General features: G+C 43.2%; 1 protein-coding gene across 5 annotated transcripts in view; it reads right to left on the bottom strand.

The window, feature by feature from the left end:
* apbb2b (amyloid beta (A4) precursor protein-binding, family B, member 2b) overlaps positions 1-21,433 on the bottom strand; it is a 169,713-nt gene that overhangs the window by 49,023 nt on the left and 99,257 nt on the right. For 3 of the 5 annotated variants that reach the window (XM_060916615.1, XM_060916617.1, XM_060916616.1), the window contains exons 6-9: positions 8,744-8,961; positions 6,877-7,068; positions 5,856-5,930; positions 1,267-1,320 (exon numbers count right to left, since the gene is read on the bottom strand). In XM_060916615.1, the coding sequence (XP_060772598.1) occupies positions 1,267-1,320; positions 5,856-5,930; positions 6,877-7,068; positions 8,744-8,961 (539 nt within the window). Of the gene's footprint in view, positions 1-1,266; positions 1,321-5,855; positions 5,931-6,876; positions 7,069-8,743; positions 8,962-15,617; positions 15,706-21,433 lie in introns of those variants that run through there. The other 2 variants (XM_060916619.1, XM_060916618.1) reach the window with 2 other exon arrangements.

Raw genomic sequence — 21,433 nt, 5'->3', positions numbered from 1 at the left:
GGTGGTCATTGTGGCCAAACAACTCAATCTTTGTCTCATCTGACCATACAGCTAGAAGGCTTTTTCTTTGTCCGTGTGGTCAGCTTTAAGCTTGAAGGTGTCAATTTTGGAGCAGGGGGTTATTTCTTGGATAGCAGCCTCTTAGTCCATGGTGACCTGAACTGTAGACAGTGATCCATCAGCTTCCAGATCATGGCAGGGCTGTGCCATGGTGGTTCCCAGGTTGTTCCTGACCATCCAAACCAATTTCCTTTCAGCTGAGGGTGACAGTTTGGGTTTTCTTGAAGCAAAGAGGCTTGGCAAAGTAACGACACCTCACAATAACTTCGATACAATTGTTTGAACTGATCTTGGAATTTGCAGTTGTTTAGAAATGGCTCCAAGAGACATTCCAGAGTTGTGTACATCTGCGATCCTCTTTCTCAGATCGGCACTGAGCTCCTTGGACTTTCCCATTTTACTGTGTGTTGGTCAATCCAATGAGTGCTGTAAACAAACCCTTTTTATGAAGGCACAGAGACGCTACCAGCTGTAGTCAATCATGATCACTAACAGGAAGTTAAGAGACCTCGGCCTTGGCAAGATAAGAGACATTTTGGAAGTTTCGGCACCGCTGAATTAATAATCTAAGTGAGCGTATGCAGATTTTTGACTCTGTGTTGATTTCAGAAAGCCCAAAGAAAATTAAAACTTGTGCACCAAATTCTTGTGTTTTTTAAAATTAAAGCTGTATGCTGTCCAGTCATTCGGCCACAGTAAAAGAACAGTTCAAAGAAATTACTGAAAGCCCAAATATTGCCATGACACTTATATCCAAGATGACATTCATGTCACTGTATGTAAACTTCTGACCACAACTGGATGTCCTGTAGTGGTGCATATTAGCAAGACAGTTTTTTTTTGAATGATCATACATCAATCTGGTCTCATTGAGGATGAAATGTATGATTTTCTGTGTCGACGCAGACATTGTGCCACGCCAGGGCTCGCCGTGAGCTGTGTGGAGTCGGATCGTAAACCTGACTGACGCGAGCTGACAGCAGTGATTAATTTCCCCTCTCTTTTACTCAGCATCAGTGTGAAGGATTAAAACCCCACGGCAAATCGCATACTATTGGCCAACGCTTGGCCACACTTACTACTGACCGGGGAAAAAAAAAAAAAAAGCATAATTTTCACAAAATGTTGACGTGGCTGACAGGGAGAGTCGCTGTACCTCGGAGCCATTCTGCTGCTGGAGAGCTGCGCCATTCGTCTCATACTAACCTTCCAGATCTCACTATCAATCTTTCCCACTGCAAAATCACTCCAGGGCTGTTTCTACACATGGTTATTCACACACACACAAACCACATGTGCGCGCACACACACACACACACACACACACACACACACACACACACACACACACACGTCAAAGTGGAGGAGAAAGACAAGACAGGGATATTAAATCGCTCAGAGTTGGGTTTTCACTTGTGTGATGTCATCACATGAAGTTGTTTTTCTATATATTCATATATCTATGCCAAATATTCCACTCAATCTATATGCACACGACAAACATTGGTCAGTAACATATTTAACTTCATAAATATGTTTTGTGCGCTTTCTGTACGCCTAGGACTAAGTTATTTACAGTACGTGTATCCGTTTGTGCAGACGGGGGACAAATTAAAGGGGAAAAAAACCACAAGGTGTTCAATCAATGTGCCTTGGCACATAAAGTTTGTGAACCCTTCAGAATTTTCTATATTTCTCCATAAATACGACCTAAAACATCATCAGATTTTCACACAAGTCCTAAAAGTAGATAAAGAGAACCCAGTTAAACAAATGAGACAAAAATATTATACTTGGTCATTTAGTTATTGAGGAAAATGATCCAATATTACATATATTTGTGAGTGGCAAAAGTATGTGAACCTCTCGGATTAGCAGTTAATTTGAAGGTGAAATTAGAGTCAGGTGTTTTCAATCAATGGGATGACAATCAGGTGTGAGTGGGCACCCTGTTTTATTTAAAGAACAGGGATCTATCAAAGTCTGATCTTCACAACACATGTTTGTGGAAGTGTATCATGGCACGAACAAAGGAGATTTCTGAGGACCTCAGAAAAAGCGTTGTTGATGCTCATCAGGCTGGAAAAGGTTATAAAACCATCTCTAAAGAGTTTGGACTCCACCAATCCACAGTCAGACAGATTGTGTACAAATGGAGGAAATTCAATACCATTGTTACCCTCCCCAGGAGTGGTCGACCAACAAAGATCACTCCAAGAGCAAGGCGTGTAATAGTCGGCGAGGTCACAAAGGACCCCAGGGTAACTTCTAAGCAACTGAAGGCCTCTCTCACATTGGCTAATGTTAAATGTTCATGAGTCCACCATCAGGAGAACACTGAACAACAATGGTGTGCATGGCAGGGTTGCAAGGAGAAAGCCACTGCTCTCCAAAAAGAACATTGCTGCTCGTCTGCAGTTTGCTAAAGATCACGTGGACAAGCCAGAAGGCTATTGGAAAAATGTTTTGTGGACGGATGAGACCAAAATAGAATTTTTTGGTTTAAATGAGAAGCGTTATGTTTGGAGAAAGGAAAACACTGCATTCCAGCATAAGAACCTTATCCCATCTGTGAAACATGGTGGTGGTAGTATCATGGTTTGGGCCTGTTTTGCTGCATCTGGGCCTGGACGGCTTGCCATCATTGATGGAACAATGAATTCTGAATTATACCAGCGAATTCTAAAGGAAAATGTCAGGACATCTGTCCATGAACTGAATCTCAAGAGAAGGTGGGTCATGCAGCAAGACAACGACCCTAAGCACACAAGTCGTTCTACCAAAGAATGGTTAAAGAAGAATAAAGTTAATGTTTTGGAATGGCCAAGTCAAAGTCCTGACCTCAATCCAATGGAAATGTTGTGGAAGGACCTGAAGCGAGCAGTTCATGTGAGGAAACCCACCAACATCCCAGAGTTGAAGCTGTTCTGTACGGCGGAATGGGCTAAAATTCCTCCAAGCCGGTGTGCAGGACTGATCAACAGTTAACGGAAACGTTTAGTTGCAGTTATTGCTGCACAAGGGGGGTCACACCAGATACTGAAAGCAAAGGTTCACATACTTTTGCCACTCACAGATATGTAATATTGGATCCTTTGCCTCAATAAATAAATGACCAAGTATAATATTTTTGTCTCATTTGTTTAACTGGGTTCTCTTTATCTACTTTCAGGACTTGCGTGAAAATCTGATGTTGTTTTCGGTCATATTTATGCAGAAATATAGAAAATTCTAAAAGGGTTTACAAACTTTCAAGCACCACTGTATTCTCTGGAAAGGTCATGGAGGTAGTTGCGGAGAGCGCTGTCTAACACGTCACTCCAAAATCAAATCAATGGAATTCACTTGAACGCACATATGATGAATGTGAAAGCTATAGCATATGATTTAGATAATTTCCGTCTACACCAAGCCATTCAGAGAACCCTTGGGCACTGTGTATGGGGGTGGGGCCATCATGGAACAGACCACACCCATTCAGGAAAGAAATGCCCCCCCCTCCATCGCCACTGTTTTTTCCTTTAATTTGTCACTTGTCTGTGATTCACTTATCAACAAAATGTTTCAAACGACACTTTAGTTCACACTGCATGAACACACAGGGAGAACACAGGGGGAGGGAAGAGCAGAGCAGGATCACTCGAGACGAAAAAAGTGGATACAAATTTATATACAGTGCCTGCCACAATTATTGGCACCCCTTGTAAAGATGAGTAAAAAGAGTTCGGGGGGGGGCAAAAAATAAATAAAATCTACCTTTTGGTGAAGTTGCTTCATCTCACACTGAAAAAAAAGGGGGGGGGGGACCCCAACCTTTAATTGAAATAAATTTATTCAGAGAAAAACAAATCCCTCATCAAGAAAATTATTTTCAACGAAAATCACAAGTGCACCCATTATTGGCCCCCCTGGAACTGACAGTGAACACAATGTACCTGAAGCATGCTTCCCATTTAAATTGTACACGGTCGAGTTTATTGGCGTGTGTAGGAACTTTCGAGCTGTTATCCATGAGTTCCTGATTAACTGGGGAACAAATATGAGGTGACACAGAGGCCAAATTCCTTTCATCATCCATCAACATGGGAAAGATAAGAGAACACACCAACCACATGAGGGAGAAGTGTATTGACCTGCATAAGTCAGGGAATGGTTATTAAAAAAAAATATATATAGCTCCTTGCCAGAAAATGTCCATTTCGACTTTTAAATGAATGAATGAACCCTTTATTGTCACTGTTACCAGTGAAATTGACCATCAACCTGTCCTTACAGAGGGGGAACAGGACAGGAAGACAGGGATAAAAGAAAAAGAAACACAGTAGTAACATGAGGAAAGATGAGGAAAAAAGAACACCCCCCCCCCCCCACACACTATGCTATCAGGAGTAAAGTGTGGGAGCATTTAAAAACCTCCGCACAAGCACACAATAACACAAGTACACTTTAAAACATGGGACTTGAGGGGGGGAAAGGGGGTAGGAGGGGAGGAGGTAGAGGTAACCCAGCGCAAGCAAGCAGCCGTCCGCTCCTGCAGCCATGCAAGCAGCGCTGGTCACGCACCCGCTTGTCACACTGGGGGTGAAAATTGGCGACCGCGGAAAATTGGGGAAGGAATGCGAAGAATGCGAGAGTGTCTCCCAGCAGTGACCTTCTGGGGGAAATGTTGTCCCAGCAACGGCCTTGATCGAGGCCGGCGCTGTTCAGGGAGCCGAATGTCGATAAGATAGAGATTGTTTGGTCTTTCGAACAGACGCAGTCTTTACACGTCCACACAACTCGTCCATATCTGTCCAATTCAATTCCATTTGGTCTCCGAAATACTTATTCCTTTTTAAGGCACTTATTAAAAAAAAAAGTGGACACTGACTGGAACTGTTACAAACTCGCCAAGTTTATTTTGCCCCATGTACAGTCAGGAGGAGAGTAAGAGGCAAAAAAAAAAAAATCCAAGGATCACTGTGGGTGAATTACAAGAAAAAGTTAATCTTGGGGTTTCCAAGTCTCCAAAACCACCATCAGATTCCGCCTCCATGCCAGAAGATTATTTGGAAAGTTTGCCAGGAAAAAGCCTTTTCTGTCAGTTAAGCACAAACGTAAGCACCTGAAGTTTGTGAAACGCTACTACAACTTTGACCGGAACTGTGTTCTCTGGTCTGATGGAACAAAAATCAAGCTTTCTGGCAATAAACACTCAGGGTGGGTTTGGTGTGAAAAGAAGGATGGCTTTAATGAAAGGAACCCAATCCCAACTGTAACATATTATGGAAGTTCTGTGATGTCCTTTCCTCCAAAGGCCCTGGAAACCTTGTTAGGGTCCATGGCATCATGGACTCCATGAAACACCAGGACGTTTTAAATCAGAATCTGGCTGCCTCTGCCAGGAAACTAAAACTGGGTCATCATTGGCTCTTCCAGCAGGACAGTGATCTGAAGCATATGTCCAAATTAACACAAAAATGGTTCACTGAGCACAGAATCAGGCTTCTGCCCTGGCCATCTCAGTGCCCCAGTGAAAACCTGTGGGCTGAGCTGAAGCGGAGAGAGCACAAGAGAGGGCTGAGGACCCTGGATGATCTGGAGAGATTGTGTAAAGAGGAATGGTCTCCAATGCCCTGCTCTGGATCTCCAACCTTATAAAAATGTTACAGGAGAGACTCAGGGCTGTTTTATTGCCAAAGAAGGTTGTACAAAGTATTAATTACCAATAATCGTAGAGGGCACTGTATATATTAGCTGTAAAAAATGGAGAGAGAGAGAGAGAGAGAGAGAGAGAGCGAGCGCAAGCACAGTACCTTTCCCTCCAGTCGATGTTGGGTCTCAGTGTGTCGGTCTTTCTCTGGCATGATCTGCAGCGATGAGGATCGAGGCTACACACACACAATTTTTATTATCACAGAGGTCATTTTTCAAGGCATATAATTAATAAAAAATGGTCATAAAGCTAAATCATTGCCTTTACTCTCTGCATTATGAGTACTGCTCTGAGTATTGTCATGTGAACATTTTCATTAGAATGTGAATTAGTATCAATTTACTGAACAATTTTATAATTTTAATAGCCAATCATAAGAATGATAAGGAGCATATTGAACCAATGATTAAATTAAATAAGTAAATGAGCCTTCCTTCTCATTCTGCTTTTAAAGTGTAAGGCATTTTAGACTGCAGGATTGACTGAGCCGGAATTAGACCGTAATTACGCCATCATGCAAATCTGGTGGTGATTTCCTTATTGCCCATCAATGGGGGAACATCCCAGATAGCGCATATCCGGTGGCCCGCTAGCGACAGTGAGCGGCAAACACATCTGCTGGTCTGTTATCGGACCACCAGTGGCTCGTGGGTGGCAGGACACACAAGAGTAATGAGATCTCGTAATTATAATAGCCATAGTCATCTCTGGCCGTTTGGTGCGGCGTGGTTTACCGTTACGAACAGCAGGGTTCTAGGCACCGATTTCTTTACAAAACTTCAGTACAGGTAGGTTAAAACTATTTTCTTCTCTTGTAATAAAAAAATAAACAAATAAATAAATGCACCCCCCCACACCGGCTTGCCGACGTCGGCCCGACGAAGGCCCGCTGGTCATACCTCTGATGGGCCACCGTCGCAGCCGCAGGTGAGTCGATGTCGGGCTGACGCAAGTGTGCTTTCTGGGATTTTCTGTGTTATATGAAAGCTGACTGTAAAGACGGAAACGTGGTAATGTAGGAAATACAGTTAAATTTGGACATCCTCGCCTCGAGCTGTGAAACTCCGTGTGTGTGTGTGTGTGTGTGTGTGTGTGTGAGAGAGGGAGAGAGAGAGACTCACGAAGTAGCAGCTGTTGACAAACCCACAGGAAGGAACATTCGCATCAGAGGAAGAGGAGGAGTTTGAGGAGAGGAGAGGGGCAGGGTCAAGACACGTTGAGGAGGGTGCGAGTGGGATAGGGCCAGTGGAGCTGTCTGATGTGGTGCTGTCTGAGTGACAGGACGCTCTGAAAAACACGTCCGCATGAGAAGCCTAGAATAACAGACAAAGAGAGAGGGGAGAGAGAAAGAGAGGTGGGAGGGATAGAAAGAGGGGGAGAGAGAAGGAGAGAGAGGGGAGAGGAGAGAGACAGGGGAGGGAGAGAGAAGGGGAGAGAGAGGAGAGGGGAGAGAGAGAGAGAAGGAGAGAGAGAGGGGAGAGGAGTGAGAGAAGAGGGGAGGGGGAGAGAAGGAGAGAGAGAGGAGAGGGGAGGAAGAGAGAAGGAGAGAGAGAGGGGAGGGGAGGGAGAGAGAAGGGGAGAGAGAGGGAGAAAGAGGGAGAGGGGAGAGAGAGAGAGAGAGAGAGAGAGAGGGGGAGAGAGGGAGGGAGAAAGAGGGAGAGAGGGAGGGAGGGAGAAAGAGGGAGAGAGGGAGGGAGGGAGAAAGAGGGAGGGGGAGAGAGAAGGGGAGGGAGAGAGGGGAGGAGAGGGGAGGGAGAGAGAGGGAGAGGGGAGGGAGAGAGGGGAGGGGGAGGGAGAGAGGGGAGGGGGAGAGAGAGAGAGGGAGAGGGGAGGGAGAGAGGGAGAGGGGAGGGAGGGGGGGAGAGAGAAGGGGAGGGAGAGGGGGAGAGAGAGGGGAGGGGAGGGAGGGGGGAGAGAGAAGGGGAGGGAGAGAGAGAGAGGGGGGAGCGAGAGAGCGGAGGGAGAGAGAGAGGAGGGAGAGAGAGAGAGGGGGGGGAGAGAGAGAGAGGGGAGGGAGAGAGAGAGAGGGAGAGAGAGAGAGGGGAGAGAGAGAGAGAGAGAGGGAGAGAGGGAGAGAGAGATAATGCAATACAATACACCATTTAACTCCTTAACACAGGGTTAATAATAACGTACAAAACCGCTTAAAGAGAGGAAAAAAATTCAAGTTTCTGCTTATAACATTCAATTGAGCTTCAGCGCTCAGCCCAGATGACTAAAGTTTTTAAATGTCGTTAAATGACCTCAATAACGAAGTTTATCCAACAGAAGTGACTGAGTGAATCAGCGAGTATTTTAGCCCCAGTGCTCGTGTGAACAGAGACTCGTGTTTAAACACCGTCAGCGACTTTGGCCTTACCTCGGCGAGGAGACAGAAACTGATGTGGATGACGCCGAACCAAAGTGAGAACGCATTTCCCGATGCGACTTGTAATTCTTTAAAATGTGCCAGTGTTGGTTTTTCCTGAAGTAGATTTGGTTATAAATGTAGAACTTGCGACTGAAATATGTGCAGGAAAGCTGAGCGAAGCCTGAACTGTCTACAGGAAAGAAAAACCTTCCACCGTGTGAAGGGATTTCCAGGCCGCCACGCCCGGGTTTCTGTATTCTGACCTCTCATGTATGAACATGAGGCTACATCTGATGTCGTATTCATATGAACGGAGTGCAAAACCAAGTTTTGGTTTTTTTTATGCATTTTGTCAAAAAATAAATAAATAAAATAAATAAATAAATAAAATAAATAAATAATCTTGCAGCTAATTGCTGTATGATCGTGAAAGTGGTCAGTTTTTAACGTGCGCAATTTATTGTAGGAAATAAGCTTTAATGAGCGTGCTGAAGCCTCTTATAATAAACGAAGTGGAAATAATTGGATTTTGGACACAGAACAGATGAGTCATTTTGTGTTTTTGTTTGTTTGTTTGTTTGTGAACGTGTGTGCGCGCGCGTGTGTGTGTGTGTGTGTGTGTGTGTGTGTGTGTGTACCTCTTGGTCAGGAGTGGGTGAAGGAGAAATCGAGCCCAGCGAGTGTTTGCGTGTGTCCTGCTGAGGGACGGTTGGTGCAGGATGGCACGGTCCAGGTCTCTCCCACTGTGTGGTACCGGTGGGAATGTGCCAGTAATAAATGCCAGCCATGTCGGTCATCATCTTCCATCCTGGGGGCAAGTCTGGGTCCGTCTGGAATGAACGCTCTCCCCATATATCTGCAAACACACACACAATAGCAAAATATAGTGTATAATATACAGAGTACTTATAATTCCAATAAAACTGTGTGGTTCTAAAATTACTTGAATAATTATATATCAGTGGTCACCTGTTGCATGGCCACTTTTTTAGAACAATCCCCTGAATACCAGCAAATGTGCGATAACCCCCCCTCTCACACACACACACACACACACACACACACGTCAGTCTTCCTAAGAGCAGCTGAGGATTTTCAAACATGTTTCGTTGGTTAGTAAGTGTATTAGTCACACAATGACTACTGTAAAAACAAACCACAATCTCTCTCTCTCACACACACACACACACAATGCAAGAGGAAGGTCTCTGGTCTGAACATGTTATGTGAGGATGTGGTTTCTGTAACGAGTGACTAAAAGACTGTGTATGTGAGAGTGTGCAGAGAGGAACTGCAAAAATGTGCCGTGAAGTAGACTGTTACCCCTTTTCCACCAAATCAGTTCCAGTGCTGGTGCTGGTTCACAACTCGTTCAACTTGCGAGCCAGCTGAGAACCAGTTTGCTTTTCCATAGCTCGCGGTGCTAAGGGAAGCCACGTCATTACGTCGCTGTATACGTCAGTTACGTCGTTGTATACGTCATTACATACGTCAGTTACGTCGCTGTATACGTCAGTTACGTCGCTACATTTGCATAAACCTTGGCGCGAATATCGAAGCAAAAACAACACGGAAGAAGCAGCAGCAGCAGCAACAATAATAATAATGGATGACTTCGCGTTTGTACAGCTGCTGCTTCTTGTCACTTAAAAATGGCGATCTTTCGTGGTCTTGTTATTGTTGTTGGTCTCAACAACTCCGCCCCCCTGCTAACGTAAGCGGTTCTTTCCTCTGGCCCAGCAGAGAGTTGGTGCTAGCCTGGAACCGGTTTTTCTGGCCCCAGAGCCAGTTCTTTATCAGTGGAAACAGAAAACCCGGTTCCAAACCAAGGTGGGGTTTACATTAGACCGTATCGGCGGATCATCAGATTAACGTTTTTAAAACGATTAGCATGCACACAGCAACGCCAATACACGGATACGCTCGGCTCCGCAGGCATCCTGCGCTCCAAATCACTCCGCCCTGAACAGCGAGTGCCCTCTGGAGGGTGCGCACTCCGGCCCTGCGCAGCTCACAGAGCGCGCGAGTGAAGTGCACGAGCAGTGATTCGGGACTGAGCCGCTGTGTGTGTGATCCCAGCGCATGTCACTTACTACTTGCAAGTGGAAGGATGGCAAGCCTAAAGACAATCATAACTACACAATGGGCAGTATTTGCATCAGTATTTGCAGTATTTTCATACTTTTATACTCTTTAATGAAAGGTGATACAAGGCGGAAGTCCGTGCCGTTTTTCAGCAGTCGCGTCACATGACCAATGCCAGCGAATCAGGAAGGTGGATGTCACAGTGACGTTGTCCAATGACGACCCCAGCTAGAGCTCAGCACAGCGTATCCGTGTATTCTCAATGTTTACACAGCACCGGACCAGACACGATCTGGATTGAATACGTGGACCCTGGCGGATTCCCGTTTCCCGGCGTTTTAATGTAAACGGACAGTGCATCCGCGAAGAAAACGAGACAGATACGGTCTAATGTAAACTTGGCCTAAGCATTGGCCCCAAACCAGCCCTGGAACTGCTTTGGTGGAAAAGGGGCATTACTGACCCTGTGTAGAGCCTCCTATTTTCTGTTTCAAAAAACATTAAATTCCGTCTCAGAGAATGGCTAATTCCGTTTCAGACAATTTGTTTCAGTTAAATGACAACTAAATTGGCATTTTTAGATTTTCAACATATAAAATACGGTAATTCAGAATCAGAATTCTTAAGTACATGTAATAAACGCATGAAATGTTATGTTTCAGGTAACTGGGGTTGGGAGGCATCTGCATGTTTGTTGTCCTTGTGCATCCATCCCGGCAATCCTGCTTTACTGGCCTGCTGTAGTACAACTTCATATAAAGCTTTAAACTTTCTGTACACAGTCTAATATCTTAATGCACCTTAGAATCAACACGAAATTTCACTTCACTGAAAATGCGTTTCTTTCATTTATTTAAGACTGTAGTTAATTAGTGCTGTTAACTTGATTGTTGACTGGCTCCTGCTATTTTCTTTAAAACTTTATATTGTATAGTAATACTTTTATGGTTATCCTTACTCTTTATACATGTACATTTACATAAAACAAACAATCTCAGTTATCATTTTATCCATGTTTTTCAAACTTTTATTCGTTGTTCTGCTTACAATGTTTTCAGTGCAACGACAGGTCTAACATAGTGTGTGTGACAGTGTCCATTTAATAGATACTTTAAATGATTCAAATTATTTAACAGTTAACTCTATTATGAGTTTAATTTACATTTTGCCTGTAAATCATTCATTTAATAAATGCACAAGTCTTCAAACTCTTTATATAGAAAATCATTCTTCGGAACATAACTTCTTATTTAAGAACACAAGTCATTTAATAAATTAATCAAGATAAAATTATAATAGGGTCAGTCCATGAAATGATGTTACTTTTCATTGGTCCGGGTTTACATAATCATTTCATCTTTAATTTCCATGATTTAAAGAAATATTTAGCAGATTATCCATAAATATTGTTTGAAGAAATAAAATAAATTAAAAAATGAAGTTTTCTTTTGAAATAAAGAAATGTGAAACATTTTCTTCCCCTGTGACTGGACACGGATGACACGTTTTTTGTGACATGGAATATTTGCTGACTTTAAGCTTCAATAAACCTTCATTACTTTCTGAGAATTTCAATAAAATTAGTTTCACGGTACTTGCAATTTAGTTTTACACTCGCATAATAAAGTTAAGAAGGTTCTATAAACTATTTAGCTTCGAATTCATCCACTAAAAATAGGTTGTGAACGTAACATTGTGATGTCCTACCGTGATACGTTAGAAACCAGGCTTATAAAAAAATGATAAAACGAGTTGAAATCATGATTGATGTTTTTAATATAAAGAAGAATATACTATAAAACGATGTAGGTAGAAATAAATTTAAACAAAAACGGCAATAAAAGAAATTATCGATGTTTTTTCTCACATCCTAACTTAGCGTCCACTCACTTCCTGGTTCGTTCACAACCTGCGAGACCTATTTACTCAATCTAGGTCAGCTGAACTGACGCGAGAGAACTTCTCGCGGGATCTCACACGCCACAACACGTGCTCGAGAGAGGTGCAGATATAAGTGTGACTAAGTAAAGTAATGAATTCAATAATCTCATTTACCCCATATAGGATGAAACTGTTTCCTGTTAATGACTGTTGTTATTGTTCAAATCTTAAAGAGATTTTATGAAGTTTGTGAAATACTGGTATTTCATATTTTCAGTGTTTATGATGTTGAACTAATATTTCTAATGAATTCTTATTCAGTGTTAATGTTTAAAGTAAGCAAATAAAAGCAAAACATTGATTTTATCAATAGTTTTCCTTTATTTTTAAAAGCTTGTTCGTGTCCTTGTTACATTAGCAACCGGGTAAATATTTATGGATTTTATCATACATTGTAGAGCAGGAGTTATCTTAACTATGTTATATTTTCTTATATGGTCAATGCTTCATGGAAATAAAAGTTGTTTTCAGTTGTAAATTGTTTTAAGTGACTCCCTCTATGTCACATTTTGGTAACCCCATTTCATGGACTGACCCAATACTTACCCATGACTACCCAAATCACTTTACCTACGTTTTTAAAGCATGGTTAAAATTAAATATTTTAAAAATTTTGTATATGCTGCCACCTAGTGTGATGCAAGGTAAACATCCCTGGGGACACCATCAAAACATTATGGAAGACAGGATTTGACAGGTTGATAAATCTTCATGCATCTCACCAACTAACTGACGGATTTTAATTCCGAAAGAGTCAGAATGTGTAGATTCCGTTTCTGACCCCACTTTCCGTGATTTCCGTCCGTTTTCCGCGATCGCGGAAAATCGGAGGCGCTACCTGTGAAAGTGCACTGCGTTATTAGCACGCTGAACAAGATCAACTGTGAGCTACTGCTCACTTACGTTACGTATCCCCGCACTCTCGATTATATCAGAACGCGAGCAATTGAAGGAACAGGACACTTATTACAAATGCTGACGTCAACAAATAACGAACCCTGAAACGAGTAAGTAAAGAGCCGTGTCTCTCCCCAGGGATTTCAAATAGCATCCTGGTAAACTGGCATTTTGCTTCTTGAAATAGCGTCAAAATCCACCCTATATGTTTCATAAATACAGTCAGTCGGTAAACAGGAAGTCGATGTGCGACAGACCTGAAAACGGTACACACGGTATAGAACCCCAAGCTGAAGCTCGCTACCAAATATCACGCAGTTGTGCTTTGTAGTTGCTGAGAAAAGTGTTAGGAAAATTTGGTAAAATCCACCCTGTGTGTTTCATAAACACATTCAGTCGGTAAACAGGAAGTGGATGTGCGACAGACCTAAAAACGGGCTACACGGTACAGAACCCCAAGCTGAAGCTCACTACCAAATATCAAGTGGCTATGATTTGTGGTTGTTCAGAAAAGGGTCTTTCGGACAGACGGACATATAAGGGGTGTTCACACGGCAACTTTTACTCCGGTGTAGCACCGGGGCTGCCCTGGTAGAGCGTTCACACGGTACAAAGTTATACCGGTGTCACCCCTGAAAGCTGCTTAAACCGGTGCAAATCTAACCCTGCTCGGGAGGTGGTTTAAGAAATTTACTCCGGAGTAAATGCTAGTTTGCGGGGCAGCACCGATATAAAATGGGACGTCTGAACGCTACAGGGGTCGACTCGCTACGCGTGAGGAGAGTTGATTACATACGGGCATTGCATAATTTGCATCCTGGTATTTTGCGCTTCCAAAATGGCGAAAATCAACAACAACAGAACCGCGTGTCTTCATCCACATTGTTTTCCCGGTGCTTGGTGATGCCATGACAACCGGGAAAAGGAAGTACATTTTCACGCATGCGCATATTTCATTTCCGCATTATTACTATCGTACAGCACGGTCGCAAAAACTGCCGTGTGAATGCAAATGGGGCTGCACCGGTGCTAACACGCTTCTCTCTAGTAAGCAGGTTTGTGACGTGTGAACGCTCCACAAAATTTACACCGGTGTAAGATATATCGCAACAAAATACATCGGTGCAGCGTCGATGCAAATATGTGCCGTGTGAACACGCCTATAGACGGACAGAGATAAACCAGTACCACCACCCCCCCAGCAGGGGTAAATAAATAAATAAATAAAAACATTTTCCAAAACGGAAAGAGAGCAGGGACCAAAAAAAAAAAACAAGCAAACACAAACAACCAAAGAGAAATCGTTCCAGAAAGAGAGACTTATTTTAAATTTTGTGGTTTAGTGACATTTTGCAGACGAGCTTGTGGTCCAGAAAGACTGTACAGCTCACACACACACACACACACTTTTCAATGTCAGAGACTGGAGCTGTACCATGACCTAACTAACAATGGCTTTGAATTAAAAAAAAAAAAAAGTTGAAGTCTTGTTTAGCAAGCAAAAAATGGCTGGAGTCGATGAACTCGACCGATTAGGCATGCAAGTCCAAGGTAATATCATCAATCGATCGATCGATAGATGGATAAATTCTTCTTATTGCAATAATCCATACCGCGCCGTAATCAGGTAGCACCGACAGGCTGTCAGTTCAAAGGTGGATTTAATGATTTGCTGATAAACTGGCGTTTATATTTACAGCGCTGGCTCCAAATCATGAATGTTGATGCGTCTGCTGAGAAACATTTTCTCAAAAGCTTGCTCTTATTTACGGTGCACTTGGCAATTTATAAATCCGAGTTCTCCTGACACAAATCCAACGTTTTCAACAGGCTTCTCCTGCTCAGAGACGCATGTGATTGGCTGGTGCTGCTGTGATTGACAGGTGATTGAGAGTATGCCATCCTGAACAAACCGGGGGGGAAGAAAGGAAAAAAAAATTTTTTTAAAATCGAGGCATGTTGGAATAATTAATGGGAATGTAACACTCGAGGCGAACCCCCCCGCATCACAGGATTTACAGTTCCTGCTGCTCAAGCGTCCTCACGCAGCCTTCACTGCAAAATGTCTCATGACCTTCACACATTAAAATGCACCCCCACACACACTGAAGCTTGTGGCAGTCTTGATCTGATATTTAGTTTTGCCCTGATAACTGCGTCGCTAAATCACAGGAGATGGAAAGAGTCTCATCTTTTTGCATGCGTCACACTTTCTTTTTCTCTTCGCTCCTCATTCCTTCATCTCTCTCTGTCTCTCTCGTTCTGCAGTCTATAAAGCAGCAGCTCGAGGGGGAGGGGAGAACGGAGCTTTTCCACTGCTATGAGCTGCGCACGCACGCACGCACACGCCACGTTAATGATCACGAACACACATGAAGCACAAAGTTTTGTATTCGGCTCACACACTTGTGACACACATTCTCTCTCCTTTCATCTCTCCCTCGCTCGCTCCTCACCTCCGGCTGATTCTATGAGCATGCATGAGCAGACGAGGTGCTATCTGTGCAGATTAGTACGCGCGCGCACGCACACACACACACACACACACACACACACACACACACACACACACACACAGAGAGTACCTACCCTCATAATTCACTATGACAATGGCCAACATGTAGTCTTTACCCAGCATCATGATGGAATAACTGAGCAGCGTCTAAAGCACAGGAGCACATGGGGGGTGGGGGGTGGAGAGGAGAGAGAGAGAGAGAGAGAGAGAGAGAGAGAGAGAGAGAGAGAGAAGGGGAAGTGCCAGTCTGCTCTACTTGTTTATTGTTTATTTTCAGTGCAGCTCAAGCAGGAAGACAGACAGCTGCTTCCTTTCAGGACAGGGCATGTGATAGGCTGAGTGGAACAACAAGCCCCGCCCCTGCACCCCAAAATGTTCAGTCACCCCGGCAACTTAAGATCATCTTTCTTCCAGTATCAACCAGAGCATAATCATGTAACCGAAGCAGAGACAGACAGACAGACGGACAGAGGGAGAAATTTAGAGATGTTAAGATAGATATAGAGATGGAAATAATTAGCAGGAAACAGACAGAGACAGAAACAGCGAGAAAGAGAGAGAAAGCGAAAGCGAGAGAGACAGAGAGAAAGCAAAAGCAAGAGAGACCGAGAGAAAGCGAAAGTGAGAGAGACAGTGAGAGAGAAAATGAGAGACAGACAGAGAGAAAGTGAGAGAGACAGAGAGAAAGCAAGAGAGACAGAGAAAGTGAGAGAGAGAGAAAATGAGAGAGAGAAAGCGAGAGACAGACAGAGAGAGTGAGAGAGAGAGAGAGACAGAGACCGAGAGAAAGTGAGAGAGAGAGAGACAGAGAGAAAGCAAGAGAGACAGAGAAAGCGAGAGAGAAAATGAGAGAGAGAGAAAGCGAGAGACAGACAGAGCGAGAGAGACAGAGACCAAGAGAAAGTGAGAGAGACAAAGTGAGAGAGAGACAGACACAGAGAAAGTGAGAGAGAGAGAGAAAGCAAGAGAGACAGAGAAAGCGAGAGAGAAAATGAGAGACAGAGAGAAAGTAAGAGAGAGACAGAGACCGAGAGAAAGTGAGAGAGACAAAGTGAGAGAGAGACAGACAGAGAGAAAGAGAGAGAGAGAGACAGACAGACAGCAAGAGAAAGAAAGACAGACGAGAAAGAGAGAAAGACAGAGAAAGTGAGAGAGAGACACACACTTAGGGATAGTTGTCTTACTGTGTAAACCTGTTAAAGAGAATGACGAAGATTAAAAGAGAGAGAAGCACAAGAGTAGAATGAGAAAGAGAGATAAAGATGACTAAAGAAGAGAGAAAGCTAGTTCAAAGGAAAGGAAAGCAAGAGAATGAGAGCAAGCGTTGCCAATTAAACAGATAAGCAGCCAGCCAGCCAGCCACACACACACACACACCCCAAGGCCAAGTAGCATCTGTATGAGAGTCATGTTCACAGCTGACACACACCTGTGAGAGTACACCTGGCCTGCAAGTGTAATACACACCACCCCCCACCCCAAACACACACACACACACACACACACACACACACACACACACACACACACACACACACACACACACACGAGTGTGTTCAGCTGCAGATCAGGCTGTTAAAACCACACACTCTTCTAATACTCTCATTTTACTGAAGACACTTATTTTCCTAAACATCAGCAGTTTAGTTAGAAGTGTGTAAGACACCACACAGCGATGGCTCACATCAAGCCACAACGCTCTCGTCCTCTGTGGTCAAAACCAAGTGCTGCTTTAGTGCCTATTAAAGCTAAACTGCCTTTCAGATTTTTCAAGCGCAGGTCAGAAAAAGGACTTTCCCCGACACCCAGTTATTTTTGTTTAGTGGACCGAAAGCTACTGAATTCGAATCAGGCTTCCAATTTTATTCCTTTTTTTTAATAGAACAATTAATGAATTTATCTCCACGTGGCCGTAAATTCCCCGCTACATTTTTTCCTGCTTCACCGTGACGCAGTTCAAGAAACTACATCATGCATGACGTGGTGGGCTTTCCCTGTTCGCACAAGGCATTGTGGGATACAAATTTGAAACAGGAGAGGGAAATGGAGGACGCGAGTGTGTGAATGAAACGTGAAAGACCGACTACAGTAACGGAAAGCGAGAAGAAAAGACGTGATGTTATGTTATATACGAAGGAAAGGAAACGCAGGACCAAACTAATAAACAAACAAACATCGGCGCTCAGCGAGCAGCTCGGCCTGATCAAGGTAAACCTGCGCATGCGCACACGGACTTCCTCTGTCTGCTTGACTGCACGAAGCGAGTGATTTCATGCACATTATTTGCTTTAATCCTGTCAAATTAAAGAACTTCCCAGCCACGGAATGGTCTGGCTTTTTGTTTTTTTAGATATTACAAAATTAAACGTATAAGAGTCCGTCTCAGAAACTGGTCTCTTATTTGGGACATTATGGTCAAAAAATGTGACTTTTTTTTTTTTTTTTGCATTTACCCAACACTCAATGTTTCTTTTGTCGTGTTTAATAAGAATAAAGATAGCATCTTGCTTTATCTGGCCTCCACTGTGGAAAATTTTTTTGATTACAATTCAAATGCTTTTGTAAAATTGATTTCCATATAAAATAACTCCATCATGAAGAATTAAAGCCCCTCCTTCACAGAGGAGTGAAAATATTAAATAAATTTCCTCTTTTTGATTGCTTGGGTTAAAAATGCCAAGTTCTGATGACTGAATTGATTATTCATTCACTTAAATATGAATAATATGATACATTTTGGGTATTTGATATGGCGAAACAGGACGATAGGACACGATGGAAAAATCAAGAACACACCGGAAAGATGAGAATAACGGCGGTGGTAAAAGAACAGCGACTGTACCGGCTGAAGGTCGCGCGGGTCTCTGCTGCGGCGCGCGAGCAACGGGACATCACTACCGCACTGGACGGAGCGCGAGGCGGGGGCGGGGCAAAATGACTGGCCGGAGATTCTATCAAAAGTTCGATCTAAATTGACCATGGTTGCAAAATATTGGCCAAAAATACGCAAACACTACGAAATATGAAATTAAAATGAAAAAGAAACATTCTATTGCCTTATACTGCAAGACTAAAACAAAATAAAACTGTCAAAACTCACCTTTTCAGTGATAACGTCCGAACAGATCACCCGCGTAACAGAGAGACCGTAAACGGAAGCACGATCAACTTCTAACTGTCGGAGTGGAAAATTCCATTCTACACATGCAGATTGTTAATGTGTGTCCTTCCCCGCACACAAATAACACGCTACGGTAAAAAATAGACCACAACTCATTTTATAGCTCAGAAATTCATACAAGACCAGCTACCATCGTAACATATTCTGTAAGAAACATATTCTATACCTAGCTTTCAGCTTTCGCTTTAAAAAACAAAATCGCAGATTTATAACTAAATGTTTATATGGCGTAGTGATTTTAAGTTACTGCTTTTGGTGAGGTCATGACCTTGACCCTGAGGCTTTCCATTTAGATCAAAACACACAATCGTATTGGTTTTGCGCTTGCGGAAAATGGAGTTACAACGGCGATCAAATATTTTGCCTGATGTTTTATTACGGTTATGATTATTCTGTGAGCGCACCAATCCTTGGGTGGATAAAGTTACGGCTTAAAATACAATCAGTGATAACTGTAGACTTTTCAGTGGACTACAACCTTTTTAAGGGAATGCGATGGAGTCGACCATTTATCATGTCCCAGATCAAGCCGACATTTTTCCACAAATTTGCAGAATTTTTGCCAAATTCTGAATAGAGTATTCACATCAAAGATTTAGTTTTATCTGTATTATTTCTTTCATCATTTTATTTCAAATTAAAACCAACATCACCATTCAAAACCGTATAGTTTATTGACTGTGAGTATATTTAGTGGGGTTCCCACACAGTACCCAGTTTCTGAGACAGACCCATATCAGAATGACCAAATTTCAGAGGGAACTAAATTTCACCGGGTCTATGAAATCGAAAGGCCGTCTACTTTTAAGGTTTCCAAACTGACTCAAATTGTACGTACGCACAACACCTCAACCCAACATCATCTGAACACATTTTTATAAAATAATTTCCAAGGGTAAATTAGCGGAGTTGGGTATCCAGTGGTGACGTGCTTAAACCATGAGCTGAATTTAAAATGATCAAGACTCGGTTGTTTTACCTCCAGTCTCAACAAACGACAAACCAAAAAAAAAAAGAAAGAGAAACCAATAGCATTCACGTTAAGGATTACAGGAAAACAAGAACAATGACACATCAGCCATTAAAATCTGTAAAACATCCATAATCTGAAAACAGCATGAGTAGATTTAGGAGTCCTGTCTCTGCTGGGTGATCGAGGGAACATCCATAGCCTGGTTTTTTGTTAAAAAAAAAAAACTAGACAGAACTCGAAGTCAGCGGCGTCGATGCCTCTGCCTGGTAGACTACACGCCTTAAGTTGTGATTTGGGGATGGACATTTGACCTCACAGTAATCTTGACCTGGTGAAATTACTTGTATCAGCCTTGGAGATATTGTGTTCACAAGGTTTTCAGACAGACATTTGACCTCACAGTGACCTTGACCTGAGACCTCATCTCATCTCATTATCTCTAGCCGCTTTATCCTTCTACAGGGTCGCAGGCAAGCTGGAGCCTATCCCAGCTGACTACGGGCGAAAGGCGGGGTACACCCTGGACAAGTCGCCAGGTCATCACAGGGCTGACACATAGACACAGACAACCATTCACACTCACATTCACACCTACGGTCAATTTAGAGTCACCAGTTAACCTAACCTGCATGTCTTTGGACTGTGGGGGAAACCAGAGCACCTAGAGGAAACCCACGCGGACACGGGGAGAACATGCAAACTCCGCACAGAAAGGCCCTCGCCGGCCCCGGGGCTCGAACCCAGAACCTTCTTGCTGTGAGGCGACAGCGCTAACCACTACACCACCGTGCCGCCCGACCTTAGACCTTTTGATCTCAAAATCTAATCAGTTCATGTTTGTCCCAAAGCGCACAAATGGTGAAAGTTTGGTGAAATTCCTTTCATTAGCCTTCGAGATACCGTGTTCACAAGGCTGCGGGATGGACGCACGCACGGACGGACAACCCAAAAACATAATGCCTCCTGCACCTTACAGTGGCGGAGGCATAAAAAAAAAAAAAAGTGGCACTTAAAGGGGAAGAAAGGGCAATATATACGGTTGCTGATGTGACAAAGTAACGTATTCTTAAGTATTCTATCAAATTTATATACTAGAAAACAACGAAATATCTTGGTAATTGTAAATATAATAGTCGGTACGCTAAACGGCACAAGAGTCGCCATTTTTAAAAGACCGTGACGTCAGCCCTACCCACTGCACTAGGAGAGAAGCGTGTAATCATGGCGTCGGGCGCATCAAGTGAAAGCGACAGCTCTGTCGAATCGTACGAAGAGATCCCGCAAGACACACTGCAAGCAGGCTATGGCTTAGAAGGGTACCAGTTTGAACCTAGGAGAGGTACTCTCGACTCCGGTGATGACGAAAGAAGAGAAGAAAGCTCGAACTCGCTTGGTGTTTTTCAGCGGAAACGAGTGAAAAGACACGTCTGGAGGATCGTTATGCTTTCCATCGGTCCTGTTATTACACCCGAAAGCAACACACTGTGGCATTGTGTAGCCAATCACTTACAATTCATCCTACTTTCCGATTCACACGTGCTAGTCCCAACCTCAATGAGCCAACACAACTGGGCACATACATACGTCATGAGTGTTACGCAGAGAAAATGAACGTGCATTCTGATTGGATAAAATTAATATCATGGCGGGCTGTTCAAACTGCGGAAATAGTTTGCTCGAGCTACTTTCAAAACACTATAACTTTCCAACCTTAGAACAAAAAACTTTTGTAAGTC

The sequence above is a fragment of the Neoarius graeffei genome, chromosome 3 (genome assembly GCF_027579695.1).
Source record: "Neoarius graeffei isolate fNeoGra1 chromosome 3, fNeoGra1.pri, whole genome shotgun sequence".
Classification (NCBI taxonomy): domain Eukaryota; kingdom Metazoa; phylum Chordata; class Actinopteri; order Siluriformes; family Ariidae; genus Neoarius; species Neoarius graeffei.
The sequence above is the reverse complement of the archived record's forward strand: the minus strand, read 5'-3'. Positions and strand labels throughout refer to the sequence as shown.